This window comes from Chelon labrosus (genome assembly GCF_963514085.1).
Source record: "Chelon labrosus genome assembly, chromosome: 12".
In the NCBI taxonomy this organism is placed as follows: domain Eukaryota; kingdom Metazoa; phylum Chordata; class Actinopteri; order Mugiliformes; family Mugilidae; genus Chelon; species Chelon labrosus.
Genome location: NC_140345.1, coordinates 17324533 through 17351975, shown reverse-complemented (window position 1 = coordinate 17351975; position 27443 = coordinate 17324533). Strand labels below are relative to the sequence as shown.

The 27443-nt window shown below is 41.4% G+C and overlaps 1 protein-coding gene across 3 annotated transcripts in view; it reads left to right on the top strand.

Moving 5' to 3' along the window:
• dnah5 (dynein, axonemal, heavy chain 5) overlaps positions 1–27443 on the top strand; it is a gene marked incomplete at its 5' end in the record, with an annotated part of 96184 nt that overhangs the window by 46957 nt on the left and 21784 nt on the right. For all 3 annotated transcript variants that reach the window (XM_084557099.1, XM_084557098.1, XM_084557097.1), the window contains 18 exons: positions 1364–1517; positions 6607–6874; positions 7420–7543; positions 7640–7747; positions 8418–8532; positions 9040–9216; positions 12810–13013; positions 13409–13588; positions 15963–16100; positions 17645–17780; positions 18129–18310; positions 18845–18979; positions 19753–19908; positions 22226–22408; positions 23923–24027; positions 24702–24840; positions 25036–25150; positions 26072–26262. In XM_084557099.1, coding sequence (XP_084413225.1) covers positions 1364–1517; positions 6607–6874; positions 7420–7543; positions 7640–7747; positions 8418–8532; positions 9040–9216; positions 12810–13013; positions 13409–13588; positions 15963–16100; positions 17645–17780; positions 18129–18310; positions 18845–18979; positions 19753–19908; positions 22226–22408; positions 23923–24027; positions 24702–24840; positions 25036–25150; positions 26072–26262 — 2810 coding nt within the window. The remainder of the gene's footprint in view (positions 1–1363; positions 1518–6606; positions 6875–7419; positions 7544–7639; positions 7748–8417; positions 8533–9039; positions 9217–12809; positions 13014–13408; positions 13589–15962; positions 16101–17644; positions 17781–18128; positions 18311–18844; positions 18980–19752; positions 19909–22225; positions 22409–23922; positions 24028–24701; positions 24841–25035; positions 25151–26071; positions 26263–27443) is intronic.

The following is a 27443-nucleotide window of genomic DNA, read 5'->3' as shown; positions in this document are numbered from 1 at the left end:
TTGTACTTGTGTCATTATCTGGTTCACTTGCCACTGTCTTGCTTTCTTTCACTCTCAGAGGAATAACGTATGTTGTTTTTGAATTGGGTTGCATTGTCCTCCCTGAGGTTGCCTATTGTCATTGAAAACATACCACTGCTGAAGTTTATGCTGAGACAACTCCAAAACTCAGAAAAAGACCCAAGCACAAGACTCAGGAGTTTAGGAGACTCAGGAGAAACAAGAGTTTAATACTGGAGCTGGGGCTGCAGCGGGCTGTAGCAAAGAGGAAAAGGCAGGCACAATAGGAACTGCTGTACTTCCAAGGTTGACAAAAAAGCACAACTGGCTGGTTCATGGGTTTCTACCGCAGAGGTAAACTGAAGAACTGGTGACGAGTGGGAGAGCTGAAAGTCCTTAAGTAGAGTTCCAGGATTGATTGGATGATGAGAAGCTGGTGAGTTAGCATCCCAGTCCCAGCGTACGCCCAGCAGCAGCCCTAATCAGCACACCTGACGAAGAAAGGAGCCACAGCAGTGCAGACCCACAGAGGGCAACATGTTGCTTCTTGACATTGTCAGCCCTTGGGTTGCCCCCAACTGACCTGAGGCAATTGCTTTAAGCCTTCTGAGAAACCGTATGGTAGAGCAAGCTTTCTACAGGTTGCAAGTCCTGGCTGGCAATATATATCCCATAGATGCAATGGGATAGAAATTTAGGCCACTTATGTGACCTTATCTCTGAGTAGGAAGACTGAGACATGTCACCAGAGAGGCGTTCTTGCTGCTGGGACGAGGCGAGAAAAGATTTGCATGAGTTCTGATACCTACATCATAGCTTCCAGCCACTCAGGCCTGGTTTAATGTTAAAAGTAACAAGAGTACACAACAGGAAAACAACCATTATAAACCATTATTAAATAACCTAATCATTTTACTTTCATATTTTTTACGCAGTAAATTTCATAAATGAATCTTTAACATTAACTTTCACCTTCCTCTCTCTATGCCATGTATTCAAGTTCACACACAAACTCACAAAATCAGATGGAAGTGCAAGCGAGGACAAGCCTCTTTACCACCGTTCAAGCCTGATCTGTCTGTTCAGACTTTTTCCATCACTTGCCTCTATAAAAGCACCTGCAACTCAAACAGTGACACCTTTCAATTTATGCTCACACGGATGCAAACACTCGGCTCTATATAAGATTTTTTTTTTCTGGTTTTCTTGTTGCATTATCCAACCTACGGTATATCCACACTGAAAGCTTTTTGACTCCTCTTTGAAATTGCTTATTGAACACAGAAGCCTCGTGTAATGAGTTTTGCTTAGTATAGAAAAATAAATGTGAATTTTGATTTTTATGCTTTCTGTTCTTTTCCAGCTCATACCACACGGCCAACCTAATGGATGACCTGAAGGGTTTGTACAGAACAGCCGGTCAGCACGGAAAAGGCATCAGCTTCATCTTTACTGACAACGAAATCAAAGACGAATCCTTCCTTGAGTACATGAACAACGTCCTGTCATCTGGAGAGGTCAGGAGAACACACATGGAAAAAGCAGTATAAGCCTGTGTTCATGTCAAAAAGCCTAAAATATATTTAAAAATAAATTTAAAATCAGCCGATTTGCTGCTGATTTGTTTGCCCAAGTTTTTCAAACGGAGATCAGATTACCGGAGGGCCCACAAAGCTCACACCATGCTTGGTTTGGTGTTGTGAGATACTGAGAAACATACTGTATGTCAGTGTTAGTAACGCCTAAATAATCTTAACTGACTAACTGGCATGAGCAGGGGTGAAGGTGTATGTAAAAAATGCATTAGAAAACTAAAAAACGATATAAAGATAGATTTTTCAACTGGCTGAAGGTCAGACAGTCAAATGTATGGTACAGCAAGTTGAAAGAGTCCAAACATAAAAAGCAGCCAGAGTGAGCAACTTTCTGGATTAAGGATAAAGTTGTTTTTCAAATATTGTTTCAGAAAGTTATCATTCAAGATGTTCTATAACTTGAGACAGGGAAAGACTGAATAACTCCCACTTTTGTCAATGATTAATCAGGAAATTATGTATGCAGAGAAGGTGCCGGTCCAATAAGTTGGTATCTCAGGCCCTGAAAGACGGTCTGAACGACTGATAATATTATGTCTGAATAATGAGGCCCATGTTGTACATAAAGCTGTAATCGAGACACACTTCTGTGTCTCGATTACTGTGAACGAACTGTTCTGATGTTGTTATACCACAAAATTTAGATCAGTTTATGTGTTTGCTTTCCCATGTGAGAATGGAAAACATAGCTCCCCTCTAAACAGATTGATGTTCACACGAAAAATAAGAAAGATCAATAGCTGACCCTGTGTAGGCGTGCTGAATGGTCTGCTGACCCACTAACCAGGGGGCTCCTATCCATGGTTACCGTTGCTAACATATGAGGCAACCAAATCAAGCGGGTAAAGAAGAGTAAAGAAGGGTCAAAGGAGAGTGAAACTGAGAACGGGAACAGGAGGACTGAAATTAGATGAATATTGAGAAATGTATTTGGCCATGTGGACGAACACACTGTCACACACTGAACAACCGTCAGTTCATCCCTACCACTGTCGGTTGAAATACCTACACCTATCTTGTGAGAGTCTCCTTGGACATCACTTCATCAGACAGCTAGTGGGGATTCTCTTTTTTCTCATGAATCGGTAGCATTTAGCATTTAGCATTTATTGATCACAGCTCCACAGGTACACAGGTACAGGTAAATAATTCTCAACAGCTGATTGAAATCCCTTGATTTTGATTAGACTGATTTGTCTATTAGGTTAAAATGAATGCACTTTTGCAGCTGTGTTTAACAGCAGTTTTAATAATCAGTACTACTAGGGAAAAGATACTCTGCATACAAGCTGATGCCTGCTCTCAATCCATTTTAAACATCACCTCAGTCCAGCACATATACATAGAGATAAAAAGCCCTGTTCCTCTATGTTTTCTGTTCAGTTATATGAATTCAGCCCTTGTCAATACCACTAACACAATGACTGAATTTGGACAGATTTGTAGGGCTGTACAGCTGGGTCTTCTGTGTAGCTCAGCACTCTGCTCTACAGCTGCAGAATGGCTTTTTCCTGTATTACTCTGCAACACCAGGAAGCTTCAAGGTCAAGCACCACTGTTGTTGCATCTCTGTGCTGAAGTCCCAGAATTATCCACCGCACTGGATCCAGTGGCAGTGGTGAAGAGCTTTTTCGTTCACAGCAATTTCTATACTCTCTTAGTAAGCATGCTCTCTGACCTCTTTTGCTACCTCATCTCCTCGTGGAAGCTCTTCCTTTTATGTTCTTCTCTTCAATGTCCCACTGCTATCCCCTTCATTGTCTGTTTTCCCTTCTGTTTTTCTTATGTATTTTCCCTTCGTCTTTTATTAATACTCCCCATCACTTCTTCTCCCCTTTGCACTTTTTTTCCCTAGTTATTTCAGTATCTCTGAGCCCCCTTTTTTACCATCCCTGTCTTCTTTGCATTTCATCTTCAGATAATCCGGTTCTCTTTTCTTTTTTTTTGCTAATCTCCTGCCTTCATATTTTTCATCTTTTTCACCTCCATTCAGTCCAGGTCATTTCAACCTTTACGAAGATCCCATGTGAGCACTTTAGTTGCAGCATAACAGCCGGACTGATAAACAAACACAAAACGCAGTATAATAAATGCATACATATACAAAAAAACAAAAAAACATTAAGGCTGTTACTTCCACTGCTGCTCTGTGATGACATACTTTACTGTAGGGAATTTACAGCCTTTTATCCAACTCCCCCCGGCTCCCACTGCTTCAGTGTTTACGCTGCGTGGGCTAATGATTTTGTTCCAGCCAAAGTTCGGGGAAAACCACAGGAGAGGAATATTTAATATACCTGTCGGTGTGCCCTAAATCAGCCCTGTAGTACAATTGTACAACCACTGTTTAATTCTACACCTGTTGTGAAACTCTTTCCATCTCCTCTTCCCCCTTACAGCCAGCAATGACAATAATTCATCTTTTCCCTTATTTTGTAGCATGTCATTGAGCCTATGAGCCAGTGGTGTTTTTTTGTTTGTTTTTGGCAACAACATCACATAAATCCAATTCGAAGACACTCTCTTTTGAGCTTTAGCTTGTCTTTCTTTTCAAGTTTTTGTATTTGTCTTGCTTTCAGCCCTCTGTTGACAAAGTGAATTAAATGGGAGGCGAGAGAAGACCTGCACGAGTTTATTATTCAGGAAACATGAGAACTGACACTTCAAGACTTGAAGCTGCTTGTGCCAGTTTGATCACTAATTTACAAATTTGCCGTGCAAATTTCACATTATTATGCATACTAGCTCGAATACACTTCTGTATATAGGATGTAAATTGAAGCATAACTGATATTTCAATTCAGTTATCAACAGTTCTTTATTTTGGGTCTTATTGCATTTGCAGTTTTGTATTTTATTTATACGGCGCAGACCTCAAAGGAAAAATCCCATTTACTTCTTCCATTATATTTTCTTCACATCATTGTGTTATTTTAACTTTTGTTTACTTCTTATTTACCTCTTTCCTCATCTCCTCTTTTTCTTTTCTACTCCTTTTTCATCTCCTCTTCCTCTTTTCTAATCTTTCTCGGGGTCCCATTGCTCGGCCAGCCACACCGGGGAAGCAGTGCCATCCTCCTTGTCTTACGCCTCCCGCTCCTCTTTCACTCGAGCTAGATAACAATTTAAGAAGCAGCTGCTTTACTGGGGGAGGTAAATTGAGCTGGGGGCCAGGGAAGAGTGCTGCTGGTGTTTCTGTGCAGGTGATAGGTTTGCGTGCCTCGTTTGTGAATGTTGGAGAGGGAGGTTTGAGTTGCAGCAGGGTTGCGATGACTGGGTGTGAAAGATGGCGACAGAGGTGACGGAGATGAGAAACAAAAAGAAAGAGCGAGTCATTAGTGCGGTGTTGTTGTTTATGGGAGAGGAACGCGGCAGATGGTTAGAGACGTGGTTCTGCTAACCACAACACCACATGTTCCCCCAAGACACTCTCTCACTCCCTGCCCTCTCAGTTACATCCTTTTTTGATAATAGGTGTTTAGAAAAATGGCGCAGTACTGCTAGCTCCTTAAACCTGGACAAACTGCATGGAGACAGTGCTTAACCACTGAAAAGCAAGGCAACACATGTAGTTGGTTTTCTTCACAGCAAGCAATGCATTTGCTCAGCAATTAAATGTTTAAAATATACATTTTAATAAAGAAGTTGAAGATGTGAGACGTAACAAATATAGATGTGTGCAATTGAAATAATGAGAAATCTCACCACTGCACCATCTACCATGTTACGTTTATCCTAAATTACACATATTGTGGAAAACTTGAATGAATAAGGGCTATTCATTTTAATATAGAAAACTAAACTTCATATTACTACTTTAACATGTTATAATTGCGTATTGGGAAGGCTTTATATCAGACTTGAAATCTCTTATCTCTTTCTCCACGTCCCTCACATTCAGATTTGTGATAAAAACTGTCAAAAAATGAATAAATGGCTGCGTAAATAGATCTATACGCTGGTTAGATTAGATAAGCACCACATTTCTCCAGTTATCTCTGTAGCCATTTCTGTTGTCAGTCTGGCTCTGATATCAACCAACCAATGTTATTTCTGACTCAAAGAGTCCCCACATCTAGGTCACAGAAAGCAGGTTGGGAGAACTTATAGGAAAAAAGTCAATAACCTAGAAACAAACTATGAGGAAGGGTTCAAAAGTACTAAACTTGGCTCAAACTAGGAAAACACACAGGTGAGAATGACGGCAGAGGACGTCTCAGGGGAACACAACAAGGTGAACTGATAAGAGAGACAGGGAGAGCACGCACAAGGAAGGAAAGGTTAACAAGACACAGGTGAAAATAAACAAGGACCGGAAGTAAAACTAAATGAAGGACACGGAGACAGCAGATTAGAAAATAAAACAGGCCATCCTAAACCCTAAACAAAGACCACCATGACACACTTTGTGTAACAGAAGGTGGTTTTTGTCTCCATAATTTGGCATTTTGTTGGAATACTTTTAATAGAAGTTAGCATAAGAACTTTCAGAATTTCTTGAGCACACAATAAGTTTAAAAAATGCATATACACCGATCAGCCACAACATTAAAACCACAGACAGGAGAAATAAATACCATTGACCATCTTGTGACAATTTAATGTTAACTTTGAAAAAAATGAAACTTTTGGACCTGGCATTCATGTGGATGTTTTTTAGTCAAGTCCCATACACCTAGACCAGACCAGGCACTCCCACCCCATAGCAATGACACTTCCAAACTGATCAAGTATCTGTGGGATGATCCACAGAGGCCCCTCCCCTCAACCCATAGGACCCAAAGGCCCCCACTAACAGCATTCTGTTGCTAGACACCACAGGAGACGCTCAGAGGGCCCATGTCCTTTTATCTTATAAAATAATTTCAGTTTATATTTTGGGTCAAATTAAAGGTTAAGCTCCAGCCCAAATTTTCAGAAGAGTCTGGCGCTTTTTATCAGTGCAAAAACTTTATTGAGCTTGACATTTATGAGATACCAGTGACATAAACGGGTGTGTTTCTGTCGTCAGGTGTCCAACTTGTTCGCTCGTGATGAGATTGACGAGATCCTCAGTGATCTCATCCCTGTCATGAGGCGGGAGTTTCCCAGGCGACCCCCGACCAACGAAAACCTGTACGAGTACTTCATGTCAAGAGTCCGACATAACCTCCACGTTGTTCTGTGCTTTTCCCCCGTTGGGGAAAAGTTCCGCAACCGGGCGCTGAAGTTTCCAGCTCTGATATCTGGGTGCACCATGGATTGGTTCAGCCGCTGGCCGAAAGACGCACTTGTTGCAGGTACATTAGGCAGACAATCTGCATTTGATATTGAATGAATGAATGAATGTCTTTATTGTCATTGCACAAGTACAACGAAATTAAAAGTACCGTCTCTTAAAGTGCATCAAGAACATTAATGGAGCAACTACTGAATGCTATACACATAAGAAAGTCTTCATTTTGTGAATCTGCTTAGCTTTTTCTCTCATAAAATAAACTCTCTTACAGCACATCTGTTGTCTGTCAGGCTGTTGGTCTTAAGTGAGGAGAAAATGAATTGTGAAAAAAAAATCAATACTTTGCAATTATCCCCTGCTCTCCCCTTCTGTTTCATTATATATTTTGTTTACCCAGTCAGGTGTTAGAAGTACTCAAGCCAATAACCCATCACGTTCCCAGCAGTCTGTGCTGCTTGGAAAATAATCAGTTACAATCCCTGACAGTTGCAGTGTGTGATTCAACTTGTCCCCTTACATATTTATTTTTACAGTTCCAATCAGATCTATGTAAAACAAAAATAAAATAATAAAAAAAAAAACAACTCTCTCCTCTGTCTCCTCCAGTTTCAGAGCACTTCCTGTCCGTCTATGACATAGACTGCACGCCACAGGTAAAAAATGAGGTAGTCCAGTGCATGGGCTCCTTCCAGGATGGTGTGGCAGAGAAGTGTGTGGACTACTTCCAGAGGTATAGTATCTTGGAGACGGTATTATGCTCAGTGTCCTAACCACTTGCAATTAGATTATGTGTCATAAAATTAAATGCAATCTAATTCTATTCTAGATACCGACGGTCCACCCACGTCACACCCAAGTCCTACCTTTCCTTCATCCAGGGCTACAAGACTATCTATAAGGAGAAGAGGTCTGAGGTCCAGACTCTGGCAAACAGGTAAGCAGATTTAAATGATTATGTATTTTTTTACAATAAGAACATAAATCACCATTAAAGAATTCAAGGTGACTTTCCAGGTCCCCTCTGCAGTTGTTCTGGTAATATATTTTTGGCGAAGCGCTCCGACACGTCAGCAGCTAAACAGGTTAAGGAACCAGGAATAGCATCAACTCCCAAAAGGCAGTGACAGTGACCGATGGTCGGCATGCATCCAAACTAAATCACCTGTTGTCAAATGGTCAGTGCAGAGTCAGTCATGAGTCATTGTTTGAGAGTATGAGAGAGTTTAAGAAAACAAGCTGCGACAGTGAATGATTTGAGATCGATATCAAATTGCTGAGCTCCCTTTTTCATGGTTTTAAAAATATGCTTGTCTCTAGACAGCTATTGGCAGCTGTTGATGGGTTATCGTAGCATCAAAAATTCTGACCTCAAGCAAACCTAAGGTGTTGCAATAATGTGCAAGTATTTTTACCACCTCGTGTCTGGCATACCAAAGATTCAAACTGAATTTAATGAATGTCATCTTTAAAGTTTTGTGGATATTTACAACCTTAGGTATAAACTTCCTGATGCTTCCAGACAGTCTAGCTGATGCTAGACTAGTGCCACGGTTCACGTATGCTGTAATTACATGTCGACTGCTTTGAATATTTCTCCTGTTTAGGATGAATACTGGTCTGCAAAAGTTGAAGGAGGCATCGGAGTCTGTTGCAGCTCTCAGCAAAGAGCTGGAGGTGAAGGAGAAGGAGCTACAGGTTGCCAATGACAAGGCTGATATGGTAGGGTTTTCTTTGTTTGTGTAGATACTGTATATGTGCATGAACAGAAGTGAAATCAGGGTTATTGCTCTGCATGAACGAATGAACATATTGAGTTGAGTATCAGCCATGTGGTGTAGTTATTCATGCACTAGAAGAATTAAATCAAACAGACAGAAGTGGTAGTTTTGTCCATTGCTGGAAACGTGGGTGCTTTAGGATCTATTACATTATTTAGTACTTAACTTACTTTTCCAACTCAGCGTCTCCTGCAGTGTATAAAATGAGACAAATTATGTATTTAGTTATGTTATTGGGGGGTATGTGCAGTAGGTTAAGCCAGACTTTCCAATTTATTATTAATATTCATATCATGTATCTCAATTTAATGTGTTTGCTGAATATAATGATGACATTAACATTTTCTACAGCAGTGATCAGATTGCCAGGTCTTACTGTCTGCTAGTGAGGAGGCAGTAAAAGCTGACTCCTGGTCATGTTTATACTGTATATTGTGCGCACTTTCAGGTGTTGAAGGAGGTGACAGTAAAAGCCCAGGCGGCAGAGCGGGTGAAGGTAGAGGTGCAAAAAGTGAAGGACAAGGCCCAGGCCATTGTAGACAGCATATCAGCCGACAAGGCCATTGCTGAGGAGAAACTCGAATCTGCCCGCCCAGCTCTTGAGGAGGCAGAGGCTGCACTGCAGGTATGACACGTTTCGTTCCCGGGTCTCTCCTCAACTGTATCATCTCAGATGGAAATATCTGGGAAACTTGTTTTGCAAAGCAATCATGGTGTGCTAAACAGTGCTAAATGGTAACGTATTAGCCTAACATTTTTAATTAGCACCAAGCACAACAGGGATCACACAGGATGATCAAAGTCATTAGGATGCGTCCTCTGCACACTAAGAATATCTATACAGTCTTTGAACAACAAGGTTGGATGCATTTTCTTCCTTTGCTTCAACTTAAACCATTTATTATCTGCCCTTCATGTAAACACGCTTTGGATTAGCAGTCATTTAAGTTGACAGATGCATGAAATGACATGTTTGATGGCAATAAGAGCTGACCCCTCCATAAAATACATATACTTTAAATATTTTAAGACTCCCCAATATACTGATGATGTTTATATCAACTGTGAAAACATGATATATTTAATTTTTATTACTAATTTAAGTGACAATTATTTCCTTTGTAAAGTATAATATTGTGTTTTTGTTGTATTTCCGTGTTCAAGCTCTATTAACGAACGTGTTGCCAATTTGATTCAAGCCTATAGTCCAGCATCCTTCTTAAAGCCTTCTCCAAAGAACTCTAATCCTGTATTCTTCCCTAAAAGACAGCTTGAGGGTTAAAAATAACCAAAAAAACAACTGTGTGTTTCAGCAGTTAATTGTACTGTGTGTTGCTGTGTGTACCCCACCGATATTTTTCTTGCTGTCTTACTTTGTGTTGCTTCAGGGAGCCATGTAGAACCCCATGTGACTTGTGAAACAATTGAAGTAATAAGTAAGGCCTATAGCCTTCCTACCCTGGCGTCTAAAGTTAGTATTGGTGGTTTGGGCCCTGGAGCTGTGCTGTAATTAAAGCTGCATCCCCCCTGGATAGATGGTTGCATACAGATCTCCTATGGCAGGTCTCTTATTAGAATATTTATATTGCTGCTGCACATGGGAACCTTGGATTTCTAAACAGACAACAATGGGGAATCTGTTTAAATTGATGACCAAGGTGTCTTGTAGATGTATTTATCAGGTTTAAATAGAGTCTTCAGTTGATGCTCTGTGATGCACAGGGGTTGGTGTTAAAAAGAAGCTTTGGCTTTAGTGGCAAGTGAAATGTAGTGTAATGCTTTGCTATTTGTTGTTGAAGCACAGATACACATGAATGGTTGATGCTTCACCTTCAGCCTCTGCTCAGATGTGGTTTTATATGAGTCACACTCGACACACAGCAGCAAGGTTTCAGGTGTCAGTTTGTAGCTTTAAATTGTGGGCTTCCATTGTAAATGACTTGGAGCCAGTTGTTTTTTACCAGTAGCCTGAATGTAACATGAGACATTTAAAATGCACCTCTCTTTATGCCACATTCTAAACGACAGTCAATTCACACCTTTATTTATTTATCAATGAAGACCACACCTTTATTGACGCAAAGGGTCAAAAGGGATATGATGATAAGGGTCAAGTTAATGGGATGAAAGGGGTCAAGGGGATGGGATGAAAAGAGGTCAGAGAGGATGGGATGAAAACGGTCAAGGGGATGGGATGAAAGGGGTCGAGGGGATGGGATGAATGGGATGAAAAGGTTGAAGGAATGGGATGAAAAAGGTCGGAAGGGAAGGGATGAAAAGGGTCGAGAGGATGGGATGAATAGGATGGAAGGTGTTGTGGGGATGGGATGAAAAGGGTCAGAAGGGAAAGGATGAAAAGCGTCAAGGGGATGGGATGAAAAGGGTCGAGAGGATGGGATGAATAGGATGGAAGGTGTTGTGGGGATGGGATGAAAAGGGTCAGAAGGGAAGGGATGAAAAGCGTCAAGGGGATGGGATGAAAAGGGTCGAGAGGATGGGATGAATAGGATGGAAGGTGTTGGGGGGATGGGATGAAAAGGGTCAGAAGAAGACATGAAGGGGGCGGAAAGTGTAGATGGATGATGGTAGAGGAACCCAGGGAGTGAGACTCAGGTTGGGGGCACATCTCAGGAAGCTTTGGTTCCTTGTCCCCTTGTTCCTCTAATGAAGAGTGGAAGAGGAAGAAAGGAAAGAGGGATGGGGTGGGCGGGGTTTGAGAACTGAGACAAACAGAGATAAAGTTTCACCTTTTACTACTTGTCACCATTTACTGGATGATTGAGGTGATCGGGGTCAATGTCAAATACTACTTCCCACTATGTGTAATTTGAACTCTTACTATTAGTTACATCAAGTTTGTGCGCCCACTGTAGGCCATAGAGAGTGTTGGGTAAGATTATCTACCTCCCTTATGTTTTCCCCCATGCACCTCTGCTCTGCTCAAGTAAGCTTAATGTCAGATTTTGTATCATAGCCTTGCTCTTTCCTTGTTTATGACTCTGTACAATGTGAGATCCTACATTTATTGATTCTGTAACAATGCCATGAGATTTATACATTGCACCGGTATGAGCTGGGCTCTCACTGACTGACTTAATGTGGATATTTGTGGATTAACTGTCTGGTAAAAATAACAAAATCAGCAACAAACAAAAAGTATAACTGAGCTTTTCGGCAGCAAGCTTTGTCATTGATGCACAATAGCAGTTGCAGTATTCCCAAACTCGCCACACAGGCAAGAGTCGAATGCGGTTTTCATGACACAAAGGTTGCTTTACTTTCATGATGTGTGTGATACTGATATTTGAGGTAAAATACTGCTGTGTTACATTTCAGTAGTGGTTGTTACCCACAGGAAACAGACAAATCAGTCTGACTCATAGTTAGAAAGAGAGCACGCCCAAAATAAAACACCTTCTTTGTTGCTGTTGTTTTTCTGTTGTTAAATTGGAATGGTGATTTGTCAGGGACCCAGCTGAGATATTTCTAAGAAGCTGAAGAGCACAGGGGGCAAGTGAAAGTGGAAGTGCACGATAAAGGAGACAGTGTGCTGCCGGAATCTCTAGTGGGAAATTCTGTGTAACTGGAGCAAGGAGGAGAGAACTGGCATAAGAAAAGTAAGGGCAGAAAGGAGAAAAGATGAGACGTGCAGGCAGGAGGTCTGATGAAGAGCCCAAACAACTCTCACCGGGACATTTCCGTTTTACTCTACTGCTGTCTTTCATTTTAATCAGTCCCTTGAGGTAATCCCATGTCCCCCTCTGCTGAACTACTTTTATTCTACTTTATTCTTAGAGTCTTTATATTTCACTGTCTCTTCTTGTCTCTGGTTTGAGTTCCTCTATTTTTGTATTCTCAAATTGCAGAATTGTGTATATTCTTCTTTAATGTGCATGTCCCTTCTCAGAACAAGCAAATGGAAAACATATTACTCCATTCTTTGTTCTTATTTCAGTCATCCTCACTGCTTTCTATTTACCTCTCCCTCCAACATATTTCTTGTTCTGGCATTTGCACCACTTTGTGCAAACAGTATTTACAGGACTAAGTGAAATATGCCTTCCCTTAAATGGTGTCCAGACTTGGCAATTGTATTTTGACTTTGATATAAAATGCACTAAACATAACTCACGCAAACCAAGCTATCCACATTGATTATAGATTCTGGTATAGTCAAAGTCCTTCTTCACTCTGTTCCCTCTGCCTTTGCACGCGCAGACAATCAAGCCATCGGACATTGCCACAGTACGAACACTCGGACGCCCCCCCCACCTCATCATGCGGATCATGGACTGCGTCCTGCTGCTCTTCCAGAGGCGAGTCAACACCGTGAAGATCGACCCGGAGAAGAACTGCACCACTCCGTCCTGGCAGGAGTCCCTGAAACTCATGACAGCTGGAAACTTTCTTGGCAGCCTGCAGGTACCAATTTCAAATTGATACAGTTGGGATCCAAGTAAGGTTTAGATTCTGCAGAGAATCTGCTCATATTTACCCATGAAAACACGATTTAGGAGCGTTTCATAACTGAAGGACCAGACCTAGTTCCATGGATACAAATGGAACGGGCTGTTCCTTGTGCTTTCAGCAGAATACTTTCAACTTTCTCAAGTTGTGTTGTCCTTTTCCTTTTCTATACCTGCTCTCCTTTCTGTCTCTGTCTCTCTAAGTATGTATCTTTGATAATTCTCTGCTTCTCTTCCCCTAATTTAATTTAGTTTTACATAGATAGATACTTTATTTAATATTTTGACAGAAATGCATTCAAACCATCTCAAACCTCTTCCCCTTTGTCTGCTTCTTTCTCCCACTTGAAGCAATTCCCCAAAGACTCCATTAATGAGGAAATGGTGGAGCTGCTGCAGCCTTACTTTGAAATGCCTGATTACAACATTGAAACAGCCAAGAGAGTGTGTGGCAACGTGGCCGGCCTTGCATCCTGGACCAAAGCCATGGCCTCCTTCTTCTCCATTAATAAGGAGGTCTTGCCCCTGAAGGTAACGTAGAGCGTGATAGATCTAGCTCAGCGATTTCATTGTGACACAAATATTAGAATTAAAAAAAATACCTGAAGTGAAGTTCTTTTTCTTTGGTTGAGTCGATATTGCAGGTCCCCCTCACGAACACAAGGATTATCATCACCCCAGTAAAAGTATAACACACATGCATGATTCTTTTTTTCCCCACACTCCCCGGGTAAGGTCCATAGTCTCCCCTTCTTCCGCTCTGATGAATAAGAAACACTTACGGTGGAGGAGAGTGGCTGTAATAGGAATAGTGCAATCTGTCTCTGATGTCAAAAGGATTTATTCATATTTTCACATTTCTGGCGGCAGACAGTGCAGGGAATAGACGTTACCGAAATATTCGGAAGGATCAGGCCTTTTCTCCAAAGATGATGAGCATGCAAATGTTTAAAAAAAAAAAAAAAAACTCTGGGTGCACCTCAAGTCAAGTTTAGCGGATCTGTTTAATTTAATCCCATTATAGAAATCCAAAAATGGATTCCCCCCGGGCAGAGAAATAGGTCATGAAACTCAATGCACCCATCACAGTCACAAAGTAAACTCCTGAAAGGCGCTGAACGATCACGGAAAGTTAGATAATTGGAAATGAAGTTTGCTGTGTGTGTGAGCAAACACTGGGAAGATTTTATTTACTTTTTATTTACTAATCTGACGTGGGCGAAAAATTGATTCTACCTCAAAACAAACTCTTTTTCTTTCTGCAACAAAATGGCACATGCTAATTTCTGGAATTCTAGTTAATTATTAAACACATAGAGCTGCCATTAACAGGAAGATGCATCCAAAATTCTTAATTAATAAGTTGCAGCACACCAACAAAGTAGATGAATTATGTAATTTTTCATAACTGTTCTATTGTATGTCAAGTAAGTTGGTTGGTTAGTTAGTTTCAGAGACTCCTCTGATCCAGGGCTTTCTTCAACACAAACTTAACATGAAATAAAAAAAAAATAAATAAAAAAAAATGTTCTCTAGTTTGCCTTCCTGATAATATAATCTGGATGATAGATGTGTTTCAATGATTTAAGAGCTTTGTCAGAGTTCAGAGAGACAGAGTCCAATTATGCATTTGTATTGTGTTCTATTTAAAATAATTGCTGATGATGACCTCTACTTTCCCATTCACAAGTTTCTAGGGCTTATTTTCTTCCTTTTGCACTCTTCAGTGTCTTGTTTTCTCCATCATCTCTGCTCACCCCACCCTTACTCTCTGTTTCCCCTACCCTCTTCTCCCTTGCTCACTCAAGCCGACATGTTCTGTTTTTCTCATATTCTCTACAACCTCCGCGAGAAGCCTTCGCCCCTCTTCTTTGATCCTGACCTTTCGCTTAAGCGTAGAACACAGCCGAGCAAATTGATTTTCTGGTTTCCAGCTCAGTGGTGGCTTCCCTTTAAGCTGACCAGACAGACTGCCAGACGGAGAGACGGTCAGACGGACAAACAGGCAGGAGACAAACAGGGATGGTCCTTTTCAGATGTCGATTAATATTAAATGAAATTGCCAGACTTCCTCTCAACCAAGCCACCCATACACACTACTGATGCACACACACACTTAGAGAGCCTCACAACTTTTCTCTCTGTCTGTGCAATGCATTCAGCCACAGCTCTATCCAGAAAAGCTCCTGTCTGCTTCCCTCTGTCGTCTTAAGACTCTTCTTCTATTGCCTTTCATGTTACCCCTGTATAACTGTTTTTTTATTCCAGTTTCTCTCCACCTCCATAATTTCCCCTTTTAATTCTTCATTCTTGCATTTCCGCTTTCACTCCTGGAGCTGTACGTCCCTGCACTTTGCACTTGTGTTACATTTTGTACGTCCTGGAAAAAAATGTGTTTCCTGCCTTTGCACCTCCATGCTTATTTATGTTATATCTATAGAAAAGCTGTATTTCTGTCTCAATTTCATCTACTTCCAGTGTGCATGGGGGAGAAGAGAAATATGTAGAGGTCAGGGCTCCAGCAACACTTATAGTATAGGGTTAGTTCCATGCACTTCAAGTGTTGCAGGAGTCTAGGCCTCTTCTTATTTTGTGATATCTGGCTAGGCAAAAAGTAATAAATCAGTCCTGCTCTCTAAAATATTAAGAATTGTTTTCATTCTCTCATCCAATGAAACCTTTACTGCTACCACCTGTCTCCCCTTTTCTGTCAAATCATTGCCATCATCTTTACTTCATCTGGTCTATTTTTCTCTCTCTTCCTTAGCCCTCTCCCTGGAGAACTGACCTTGACCCCTGCAGGCTTTTTATGTGAAATAAAAGCATCACAGATCTCTCCCTCTCTCTGTCTCTGTCTCCCTCTTCCTCTTTCTCTCTCCCTGTCTGCCTTTGTTTTCTTCCTTAGGCGAACTTGGCAGTGCAGCAGAATCGTCTGGCCATAGCTAACGTGGACCTCCAGAAAGCCCAGGCTGAGCTGGACGCCAAGCAGGCAGAGCTGGACGTGGTGCAGGCGGAGTATGAGAAGGCTATGATGGAGAAACAGGTCAACGGATCAACTAAATTCCTCAAAACACAGAAAAGCAGTTTACCACACACATAAATGAGCAGTATGGGCGGGCGGCTAAGGCATCTTACACATAAACCAGATGTGGTGTCATTTATTTAAGGTATATTTCTGCTTCTGCACCATTTTCTCCTTTAAGAGCAGTTAAAGAACACTGGATAATGTCTTCTGCAATTAGACATACACTGTTAGTCTGATCCTCCTGAAGTAATGGGGAATTATAAAGTTAATTATGCTTTAGTGAGTTTTAATGGCACGTAACATTGGATTGTTGAGACTGGATCCAAATGGTTCAAATGATCCTACTTCCCTTAATAATTCCCCTTCATAAATGCCTTGTGATTGTTTGAATTCACTTCCTGAAGAGTGATTTTTGCTCCGTTTCTCCTCGTGCTGTCCTTCACAGCACCAGGTTTCTTCATATATACAGTTGACAGCTTTAATAGGGTGTTACAAGGGCTCGGCATTGTGTCTTTGAGTGAACAGATGTTAAAGAGGGGCTCTAATATAGGTGGAACGGCTTGTTTTTTTTGTAGGATGTGTAGAAAATCTGTTGCAGGGCTCCTTGTTCTTCTCAGTCAAATATCAGAGAAATCAGTATTAAAGTAGGTGGTCACCCTGTTCTTTGTTAGTCTTAGTTAAGACATTTTGACCTTCTAAATCCAGCCTGAAGATGTGTGACAAAAATGGAAAATGGCTCAGCCTGAGTAAATGCTACTTTTTAAAATAGCGTGTGCTGCTTTGTGAGAGACTGTGCTGTGTGTGTGTGTCTGTGTGTGTGTGTGTTTTGCATCATCAGTACACTAATTAATGTTCTGTGATAAATAACACCATGTAATGCATCAAGACTCCCTGATTAGTTAATCTGGACAGCCCCAGTTGACTCTTATAATTTTATGATTAAGACTCTGAGCTCTTCATCTCTAGGGGCCTGCTGCCAAATTGAAGGGCTCACAGCAAAGAAGTTTGTGTCTCAGACAAGGACTGTTGACTTTGATATGGTTCTTAATTAATCTGAACCAGTATTTAATGATGAAACAGACATTATTGCTATTTGGGAAACAACCTCTTTATTGCCTCTGAGCAGCTAATGAAAATAATTTTGTGACAAATGCTTTAAAGATTCTGTTGACCTTGTGTTGTAGATGTAGAAAGGAAAGAAAATTTGGAAAAAAAATATAGTGACAGGTGTCCATAGTAAAATGCTAAAGGGCAAGCCTGCATGTGTGGTGGTTGAGAGGAAAATGCATTAAAAAAATGTACCTAACCTGTATATCTTGGAAGTGGAGCAACTGCAGGATAAATAGAAATATGATTGTTGTCAGCTTTATACCAGCAATCTTATGTGAATTCTTTTGAACTAGGATAAGACTATCTTAAGTCACATGTTTACTTACTGGCACAGATGCAACGGTGGTTGAATAAGCATTAGAAGGACGAAGGGACAGTCATTTGGACAGTCAGACGAGGCTGAACAGACAAATCAACCTACTGACCTGTTTTGTCTGCTCCGTTCCCATCAGACGCTGCTGGAGGATGCTGAGCGCTGCAGGCACAAGATGCAGACAGCGTCCAGTCTCATCAGTGGTCTCGCTGGCGAGAAGGAGAGATGGACGGAGCAGAGCAAAGAGTTTGCTGCCCAAACCAAACGCCTTGTTGGTGGGTCAAGAGTGTGGCAGGAGTATCTGCAGTATAACCATTTATTTCACTTAGTTCTTATCGTGATTTGTGAAATTTTTGATTAAACTAGAAATGGGTTAGCAGTATCGTTGGAGTATGAGCCTAAGTCCATGATTTTATAACTGTATAGTTATACTAATTATCAGAAGTGCTGTCCAAATGTTACAGTTAACATTGCTAACATTGCAAAATCTCTCCACTAATTTTTAAGCATTGCATGAGTTTATCTACTACATCTGATTGTGCTGAGACTTCTTACTGTAACAGCGGTACTTCACCAGTATTAAATTGTGTACATGTGACAACACCTATAACTTCCTGTTCCAGGTGATGTTCTCCTGGCCACAGCGTTCCTCTCATACTCTGGGCCCTTCAATCAGGAATTTCGTAGTCTCCTCCTGAATGACTGGCAGCGCGAGTTGAAGCAGCGCTTCATCCCTTTTGGTAACAACCTCAATCTGACTGAGCTGCTCATTGATGCACCGACTGTCAGTGAATGGAACCTACAGGTCAGTGGTCTATTTTGCAAACTACCACCAAAGAATCCTGCATTTTTATAACTATAACTCAAGTGGTTCGCCTCATTTTCTGCTAAGATTAGGAGTCTCTCCTGATTTGCTGCCCAATTACTTATGGAGTTCCACAAGGTTCTATTTTAGGGCATAATTAGTTTTTTTCTTATTATGCATGTACGGTTTAAATCCATGCATGATTTGGCACCTGCATTTCAAAATGTACCTGCAACTACTGTACCTGTAGGCTACTTGGAGCCTCAGAGCAACAACTAATAGTTGCTCCACAATTAATCTGAGTAAGGGAGATAGTGCCTTTGCAGTGGCAGCCTTGAAGCTTGGGAATATCTTTCTTATTGCAATTAAAAGTTCTCCTTCTAAGAAATATCTCAAGATAGTTATTTATCTAATTTAATAGATGCTTTGTAAAATATTTCATTTAAATTCCGATGAAATAAAAACAAATGATTTATGTCCATTTTAATTAGCCAGCATTCAGCACTCACTAGACTTTCATCATCTGGCTTACAGGGTCTCCCCAGTGATGATCTGTCCATTCACAATGGCATCATTGTGACCAAGGGTGCCCGCTTCCCCCTCCTCATCGACCCACAGACACAAGGAAAAATCTGGATCAAGAACAAAGAGGCCAGGAGTGAGCTGCAGGTTTGGGATTTTTGTCTGCAGCACCTTTGTTTGAAAATATGTGACTATGTTGGCTATTATATAAGAACTGTATCCACCTTATGTCCAGATCTTAGTAGCACAGCTTTTTTTCAGTTTTTACTTCATGCTCATTAATCTCTCTAAACTCTTCAGATTGCTTGATAGCAGTAACAGTCCATGATTCTCAGCAGCATTTAGTTTCTCCCCATTGCTCAACGCATACTGCACGCTGGAAGTTCTGCAGGCTTAATAAACACAGCCAAGGTCACTGGCCCTGTTAGGGGCAATCTCCGAGCTGTGTGAATGCATTCTGAACTTTTATTATGAGTTTCCTCAAGACACATTTCCACAAGCTGTGGGTTTCCACAAATGACGTCATTAGACAGACAGTATTTATTTTCCTACGGCTCACTTATAAAAGCAATGCATTATTTGTTTGACTAGTCACAATCTTGTTGGCCTTTGAAGCTTAGGAGGGATAAGGGAGAAATCAAACACATCTCCTCCATTTGACTGAATTAGAGGCTCCGCTTTCTATTTTATATGTGGGTGATTTGCTAACCACTTTAGAATCAGACTGTTGCATGTATGTGTCATTGCTAGTAAGGTCAGGTGGAAAGAAAATTACTTTAGAAAACCGACACATTTTCTCTGCGTTATAGAGAATGTATTTATTTGCCTCCATTAAGGTCATTATTATTGTTACTAGACCATATAAAACAATAGTTACCACATGACCTTGTTTAAAAATATGTTCACGTTTCTGACCTCAGATCACCTCACTGAACCATAAGTACTTCAAGAACCACCTGGAGGACAGCTTGTCTCTCGGTCGCCCCCTCTTGATAGAGGATGTCGGGGAGGAGCTGGACCCTGCACTCGACAACATCCTCGAGAAAAACTTCATCAAAACCGGCTCCACTTACAAGGTAAAACGGCCGATATGAACCTGCTGAGACCCTCGTGTGCCGCATTTCATATTTCCTTAGTTAGAAGAGTGTGAAATGGTGGGATGCATGAATGGACTCTGCCAGATCGTCCTCGCCGACTGTCACACCAGTACTGATACAGGTTGATTAACTCGGACAGTGGAAAACAAGCTTGAATGCTAACGCTGCACAACATGGGTGGTACTGGCTGGAGGAGGAGAAGGTCCAGGTCGGTCTAACTATGCCAAGCAGGAGCACCTCTCCTAAATCATATTAATTTTTGTGAGATCAAAAATATGCTTGGCGATAAAAGGTTGTGTGCAGACCGAGTTAATGGCGAAATTCCTTCCTGTTTCTAAGCGTTACATACTATTTTAACCTTTGTTGCATCACCAACTCTTGTGAAATTTGTAGCCTCTTTAAACTCTGTGTAACTTATCTATGCATGCATATTCAGTCTATCATACAAATAAGACAGAGGCCAAGCGCAATATGTTGCGTTAAATGCGTTACAGAAGTTGAATTAGGAAGTCGACAGGCTGATTGCAGCACGTTTTGATTTGCGCCAATGTTGCCTTGTTCACACATGTTGTATTATTTTAGCAGTGTGAGATGAGAACATATTAATATCCAGGTAAATCAAAGCAGGCTTTAATTCATCAGGTAATTTAATTTATTCTTAAAGCAGTTTCAGATCAGCTATAATAAACAAATGTGATGTTATCACATTTAATATCTAACCACGCTCAAATTGATTCCTACCTCGGCAAATTACTCGAGTGGCTTTATAACGAGTGCAGGCTGTATACTAAGTATATAAAAATAGTAATATAAAAATAAGCTGTACTTCTACAGAGGATCTAAAATATCCAATGTTTTGTCTCCTTCCTTCTTTTTGCGGCTAAACCATGAAAGATGGATCACCCTTTCACTCAGGCTCCAAATTTCATATAATGTTGAAAGTAGATATTTTTAATTTGAAAAAATTGCAGGCTGCGGTTTGAGTGGTTCTTATTTGCCTGCATTGTATTAACCAAAATGACGGCCTTGGATCGAGCTTTGGAAGTGGGTTCTGGGTATTTCTGGAAATATAGATTTGTGCATGACAAGGTCTCTAAATAGGTCTCTGCCAGTAAATTGGTTTGAACTTCTGAAAAAGCAAAACTGCACACGAGAAAGTGTCTTTTCTGTTTCGTTCGAGCGGTCGAGCGTTCCTTCCCACAGTTGAGAGGTCAGTTTAAATGCACTCTGTCGTGAACTTTTCTTGTCCAGATAAACAACTCGAGTTATTGAACTGTATATCACGGCATTTTATTTATTTTTTTCTCAATTTGTCATTGCAATTCAGCTTTTAGGCATTTCACTGCTTCTCATTATCACCTCTCAGCTCTTGGCTTGCAAACATTACAGCTGCTTCCCTCTGTCTCACACATGCATCAAACAAACAGTCATCTATTCACTGACACATTTGTCGTACATATCATACACCTACAGGAAACCGTACGTACACGGTATGGTGACTGCACGGAGGCACGTGTTAAACACCAGAAGTCTCTCTACTCCCTAATGAGAAGCCCAATTTAGAGGTGTATGCGCTCTTGTGCCTCTCCCTACCCTCCCCCTGAAAAGCTTTAATTTCTATTAATACCTTGGTGTGAGGAGGAAGTGAAGGTGTCTGCGGTCGACAGCTCCAGGGACAAACCAGCAGATGGATAATTAGAAGTTATGCTGCAGTGAGTAATTAAATGCTGATCAGAGCAAGTGCACATCCTTACACATGCACACACTTCCACCAACATATACACACAGACGGCTCTGATTGCAAAGCGTTAGCCTGGTATTAACATTTTCAAAACTTGTGGTATCTGCTCAAATACACGGCTCTCATGACATGAGTCTTTATGATCCAGATTTTTATTAGGAACAATTGTGGATGGTGTCCATCTGAAACTCACATGATTATCTGTAAGGACCAGATCCTCACCTATAATTGGCGGGATTTGTTTTGGTCCTGTTATTCTTCCCCCACTGTGACTGGTACTCTAACGACCCATTGATCATAGAAGGTTTTCTTTTTCCAGTTTTACACAGATGACTTAATTTGCTCCTCTTTCAAACCATCTGGCCTCTCTGGCTAAAATGGGGACGCTGTTGTCCTCAAAAGAGTGTCCTACCCTCAGGTGCTGAGCCCTGAACCAAAGTACTAGCTCTCCTGCCGTGCAAGGGGTGAAGGGGGACTTGTGCGCATCCATGAAAGTATTTTGTGATGCCAACTTTGAACTTCCTCTCTCTCTCTTTCTCTGCGTCCCTTTTGCAGGTGAAAATTGGTGACAAAGAGGTGGACGTGATGAAGGGCTTCAGGTTGTATATGACCACCAAGCTGCCTAACCCAGCTTACACTCCGGAAATCAGCGCCCGCACCTCCATCATTGACTTCACTGTCACCATGAGAGGCCTGGAGGACCAGCTGCTGGGCAGAGTCATCCTCACTGAGAAACAGGTGAAGTTAAACTAAACGGTGGCCCCCTATATCCACTCAGAGAAGTTAAATTTAATTGTAATGACTTAATGCAAAGTCGTAATTATTAAATTTATATTGGCCGAGAGTCGGGGTACACCCTGGACAGGTCACCAGTCTATCAGGGGCTAACACAGAGAGAGAGACAATCATTCACACTCACACCTACGGCCAATTTAGAATCACCAATTAACCTAACAAGCATGTCTTTGGACGGTGGGAGGAAGCCGGAGTACCCGGAGAGAACCCACGCAGACATAGGGAGCCACCACTGTGCTGCCCTAGATCCTAGAAATTCCTCAAAAATGTAAACGCAGGCTTCCATCAGCTCTCCCTACTGTGTGCCTCATTTTCCCTCCCTGGCAAGCACAAACTGTGGGACAATACTGTATAACTCATCTGTTATTATCACCCTTTGACTATAGAACATGGCAATCATTAAGCCCTTAGACCCAAGCCTGTGTGAAACAACCAGTCACCCAGAAAACGACACGGACAATCTAAAGCTTCGGGGACTTGAGTCAGTCACGCTGGGAATAGAATGGTACATTATAAATGCACCAATGCAGAGGACTCATTGATTGTCACCCTGAAAAGACTGGTTCTGCTGCCGAAAAGCAATTTTCTCTCTAGTAATGGCTGATCATGAAATGAAAGATTTATGCCAGATGAGAAGAGTGGCTTGTTATCTGCGTACTAAATATGGATTTAATTATAATGGGAGCCGAAGCCTCCATCTCAGCTATGAAGCCTGCTTCTTGTCTTTGCAGCTCGTGCAGATTCCATGAGCCCGGCGTCTTCGTCGAATCATTTGTTTTCACTTTATGTCACGGTTCCTGCATGCAGACAACTGTCAATCTGTTCTCGTAGGCTTTATATATAATTAATTTTCAGTAGAGTGTACGACATAAGTATTGCAGAGTTGTGTCAAGCGTATTCGTTCAGTCCCTCTCGCATCACATCCTCTTGTTCTGAACTTTAATAATCTTCACAGTAAAAATATTCAAAACAGTTGAAATACTTGGTTTCACACAGGGGCTTTAATTTAAAGGTTTGGTGCCGCCCGATGAGCAGAGTTCATTTAATTCATGAAGTACCAGACTTCTATATGCATGGTACTGTGATTTGAGTCTCTGCTCACTCTTGTTTTGGGTTTAAGGGCACTCTAAAAAATGAAATCCGCTCCGTATTATCAGTAATATTTTATCAGAATGTTAACACGAAGAGCATTTCTCCCCGAAATTTAGAGGAAAAACTTCACTTTTGCACAGTAGTGGTAACTTCTGGCCGTTTTCATCCTGTTACTGGCAGCATGTTTAATGATCAGACCGCCTCGACGTTTGGTTTGAATATCAAGAAAATTCTCACAAGTGCTTTATTTTCATCTTGTCCACTCTCTCGGGCCAAAAAATGTCATCCTCCCCAGTAAATTTTGCATTTAATGTTCCTAAAGTGTGTGTGTGTGTGTGTGTGGTCTGTTTGATTTATGACACCAGGAACTGGAAAAGGAGAGGACTGACCTCTTGGAAGATGTGACAACCAACAAGAGAAAGATGAAGGAACTAGAGGACAACCTCCTCTATCGACTGACCAGCACACAGGCAAGGAAATACGTCTCAAACAGTGATGAGAAGAGAAGACGTGGCTTTTATTAGTCTGATTATGTAAAGATGAAGGAACCCTCTGTGACGTCACGCATAGGACTCTAGAGAGCTTTCAAGCTCAATGTGGGTGGCACTTGCCATCTTGGCAGTGCCTAACTCCTCGCTAATTTAAAAATGGGCAAAGAGGTGGAGTATGAGTTGAGGTAGGCGAGTGAAGCCAGACAGGTACCTGTGAAGGCATTTAGCTGTAACTCAAAACAGTCACACTCTAAATTATGCATAACTTTTAATGACCTGTTCTCATACCAGGTTATAAACTTGGACATTTTAACATGAGGCACTTTCTGGCCCATCCATGTCGACTTCATTTCTTTTCAGTTTTCTCATGTCTGAAGTCAGTTTATTTCATCCTTTATGCCTTTATTTATAAATGGACTGTATGAAACATGGAATGGTTATATTAGTGGGGTCACCTGGATTACGTTTTAATCTTGACTGATGCATATGTTCCACACAGAAAGTTTGCATACGGTACATGAGGTCAGCATAGAAAAATTTACATACACAGTGCCTTATTTGTGGTTACTCCAGTTCTTCATCATCAGTTTCCATGGTTACCATTTACATTTCTCCAACTTTCTAAGTATGTATGTATATATGTGTTTTTCCAGGGTTCACTGGTGGATGATGAAAGCCTCATTCTCGTCCTGAGCAACACGAAGCGCACCGCCGAAGAGGTCACTCAGAAGCTGCAGATTGCTGCAGAGACCGAGATCCAGATCAATACTGCCAGAGAGGAGTACCGACCAGGTGGGTGATAATAACTGGCTCAGGGATGGAATTTATCGCCCCGTCGTTATGAGCTCTATACTCTGTAGGCCAAGTTTGCAAAAAGCCTTTGTGTAAAGGGACGTTTTTAGATTCATGAACTGAAGCCATCGTCAATACGACCCCTTATTCATGAGTTGTATGTCTGTGTGTGTATGTGTGTGTGCGTGTGTTCAGTGGCCACCAGGGGCAGCATCCTGTACTTCCTGATCACAGAGATGAGCATGGTGAACGTCATGTATCAGACCTCTCTGAGACAGTTCCTGGGACTTTTTGACCTTTCTCTGGCTAGGTGAGAATACTCTGGCATTTATCATTTTCTGCTTTCTGTGATGAATTGGTTTGCCCTTTAAAGGCGCAGTCCACCTGAAAATAAAATGGCTCTTTGGCGTGACTCTTTTGAAGCATTTTTAGCAAGCGATCCTTTGCCGCTAGATAACTGGATCTGATTAGACATCCGCGGTGCTATCTTAGGCTTTCCCAGGACAGTGATTTCCAAAAAAAGGCAAAATGATATTAAATTTGCAGTCAGCTCATGCTGCATAATTTAAGTGTTTAAAATGCCAGTTCCTGACTGTGTCCCAAAACTTCCCTCATTATCCGACTGTCTTCTTCCTACTTGCTCCACTTTTTCCCACAGTAACTACTGCAGGAGGGATGCTGCCACATGTTATGCTCTGCCAAATGTTAGAATTGTACTTGGAGGATATTTTAACAATATGATAAAAATACCAAAAAGGAAAGACAATTTGCATATAACTGGCTGTTTGCATTGACTCACAATAGGGTTACAATAAACTACATCTCTACATGAATTTAGGAATACAGAATCAGAAAAGAAGGCATTTGTTCTGGTGTTTATTGTGTTGTGTCGTTGTCAACATACATGACAGCGCTGACACTCATAATTCAAAGCTTTCATGGAGATTTGGTGAAGGCAGCTCCTGTGTAACATCTCTGTAGCACACAAGAGTGAATTCTGGGTCAGTTTCAACAGTTTGAACACTCAAACTTTAATCGTGATGTTTGGCGATTTGAGTTTTGCAGTTCATACTGGGTCTGCTCTCATTATCCTGATCTCTAGCATTTATTTTGGTCCTTTGGGAGTTTCTTTTATCGAATGCTATTTTGTATCTTTAACTTCCTTCGTTGAAGGAATCGTAAGCTTTGAGGAGTTGAAGTATGATGTGCCCATGATGTTCTACTTAAACAGATCCTCCAAAAGCCCCATCACCAGCAAACGGATCGCCAACATCATAGAGTTCATGACCTTTGAGGTGTATAAGTACGCGGCGCGGGGTCTGTACGAAGAGCACAAGTTTCTCTTCACTTTGCTGCTCACACTGAAGATCGACATGCAGAGCAACAAGGTCAAACATGAGGAGTTTCTCACACTCATTAAAGGTAAGTGTTTTTCGTTTGTGTATTTTTTTTTTGTTCAAATTGAACCGCCTAACAATGTAGAGAAGAGGTAAAGGCTTACATAGAGAAAGGGCCAAACCAAGGCTGGGCCAGAGTATAAACCAGGAATGCGTCAGGAGAGGCACAAGGAACACGAACACAACAATACAGTATGGTGACAAACTGTTGCTCAGGATGAGAATGAGACGAACTAACAATGAGGCAGTGACAGTACAAGGACTAAATAAAACTAAGGAAGAAGGACGAGAGCATCACAAGGCAGGAAACAAAACTAACAAAGACACAGGGTCAGTTATGACACAAGGATGAGGCAAATGTGTAGACAGTGAAGGATTTATCTGTTCATTTTTTGGTTGGTGTGCCCAAACGTTCAGATGGGAGCTGGGTTTTGAGCGTCACGGGGTTTATCAGTTTGGTTGGCGGAAAGTGAGACCTGGAAAACAGTAGGTTCACTGTAGTGAAATACTGGGCAGACCCAGCAGAATTATTTCCTGCTCCTTGAATTTGTTATCAAGCCCAATAGTGCCCTCAAATGCTGAAAGTGAACTCAAGCGAAGTGGTGAGTTTCAAAACACCTGTGTGGAAGAGTTTTTACGGAAGAGTGCGGTAATGTTTGCCACTCTGTTGTGTTTCATATTCTAGGATTGCTTTGTTGTTTCAGTATCTACAATATACTCTATATTGAATATATATTTTGGCTCTGCCACCAAAAGAAGGCTGTATGCGCACTTGTGTGCAATACTAGGTACCTGCTTTCACCGAGACTGATTTCAAATCGCCGTCTAAGAACAGCCGGCGCTACAGGTATTGTTGCACAGCTATTACTCACGTCAGAGCTGCCTCCAGGTCTGTAGATGAAGTTGGACTGAAATATCCATCTATTTTTATTTACTTTACAGAGACGATTTATATCAGGGCTAATCACTGGGTTTACACACATTTGGAACATATTGGCAGTGTAGCAGCTCACTGAATCAGATGGAGTGCTCCTCGCTGCAGGGATAAAAGCCAGCAATGTTAACTGGCACAACCAGAACAGACAGTCTGCTACACGCATGCCGCTTCGCCATCTGTCAGCTCCGACCTGCTGAACATGGAGCACGGCACTCACGACTTTTGTGTATATTTCTGTTCACATGTTTGTATGAACACGAAACATGTTG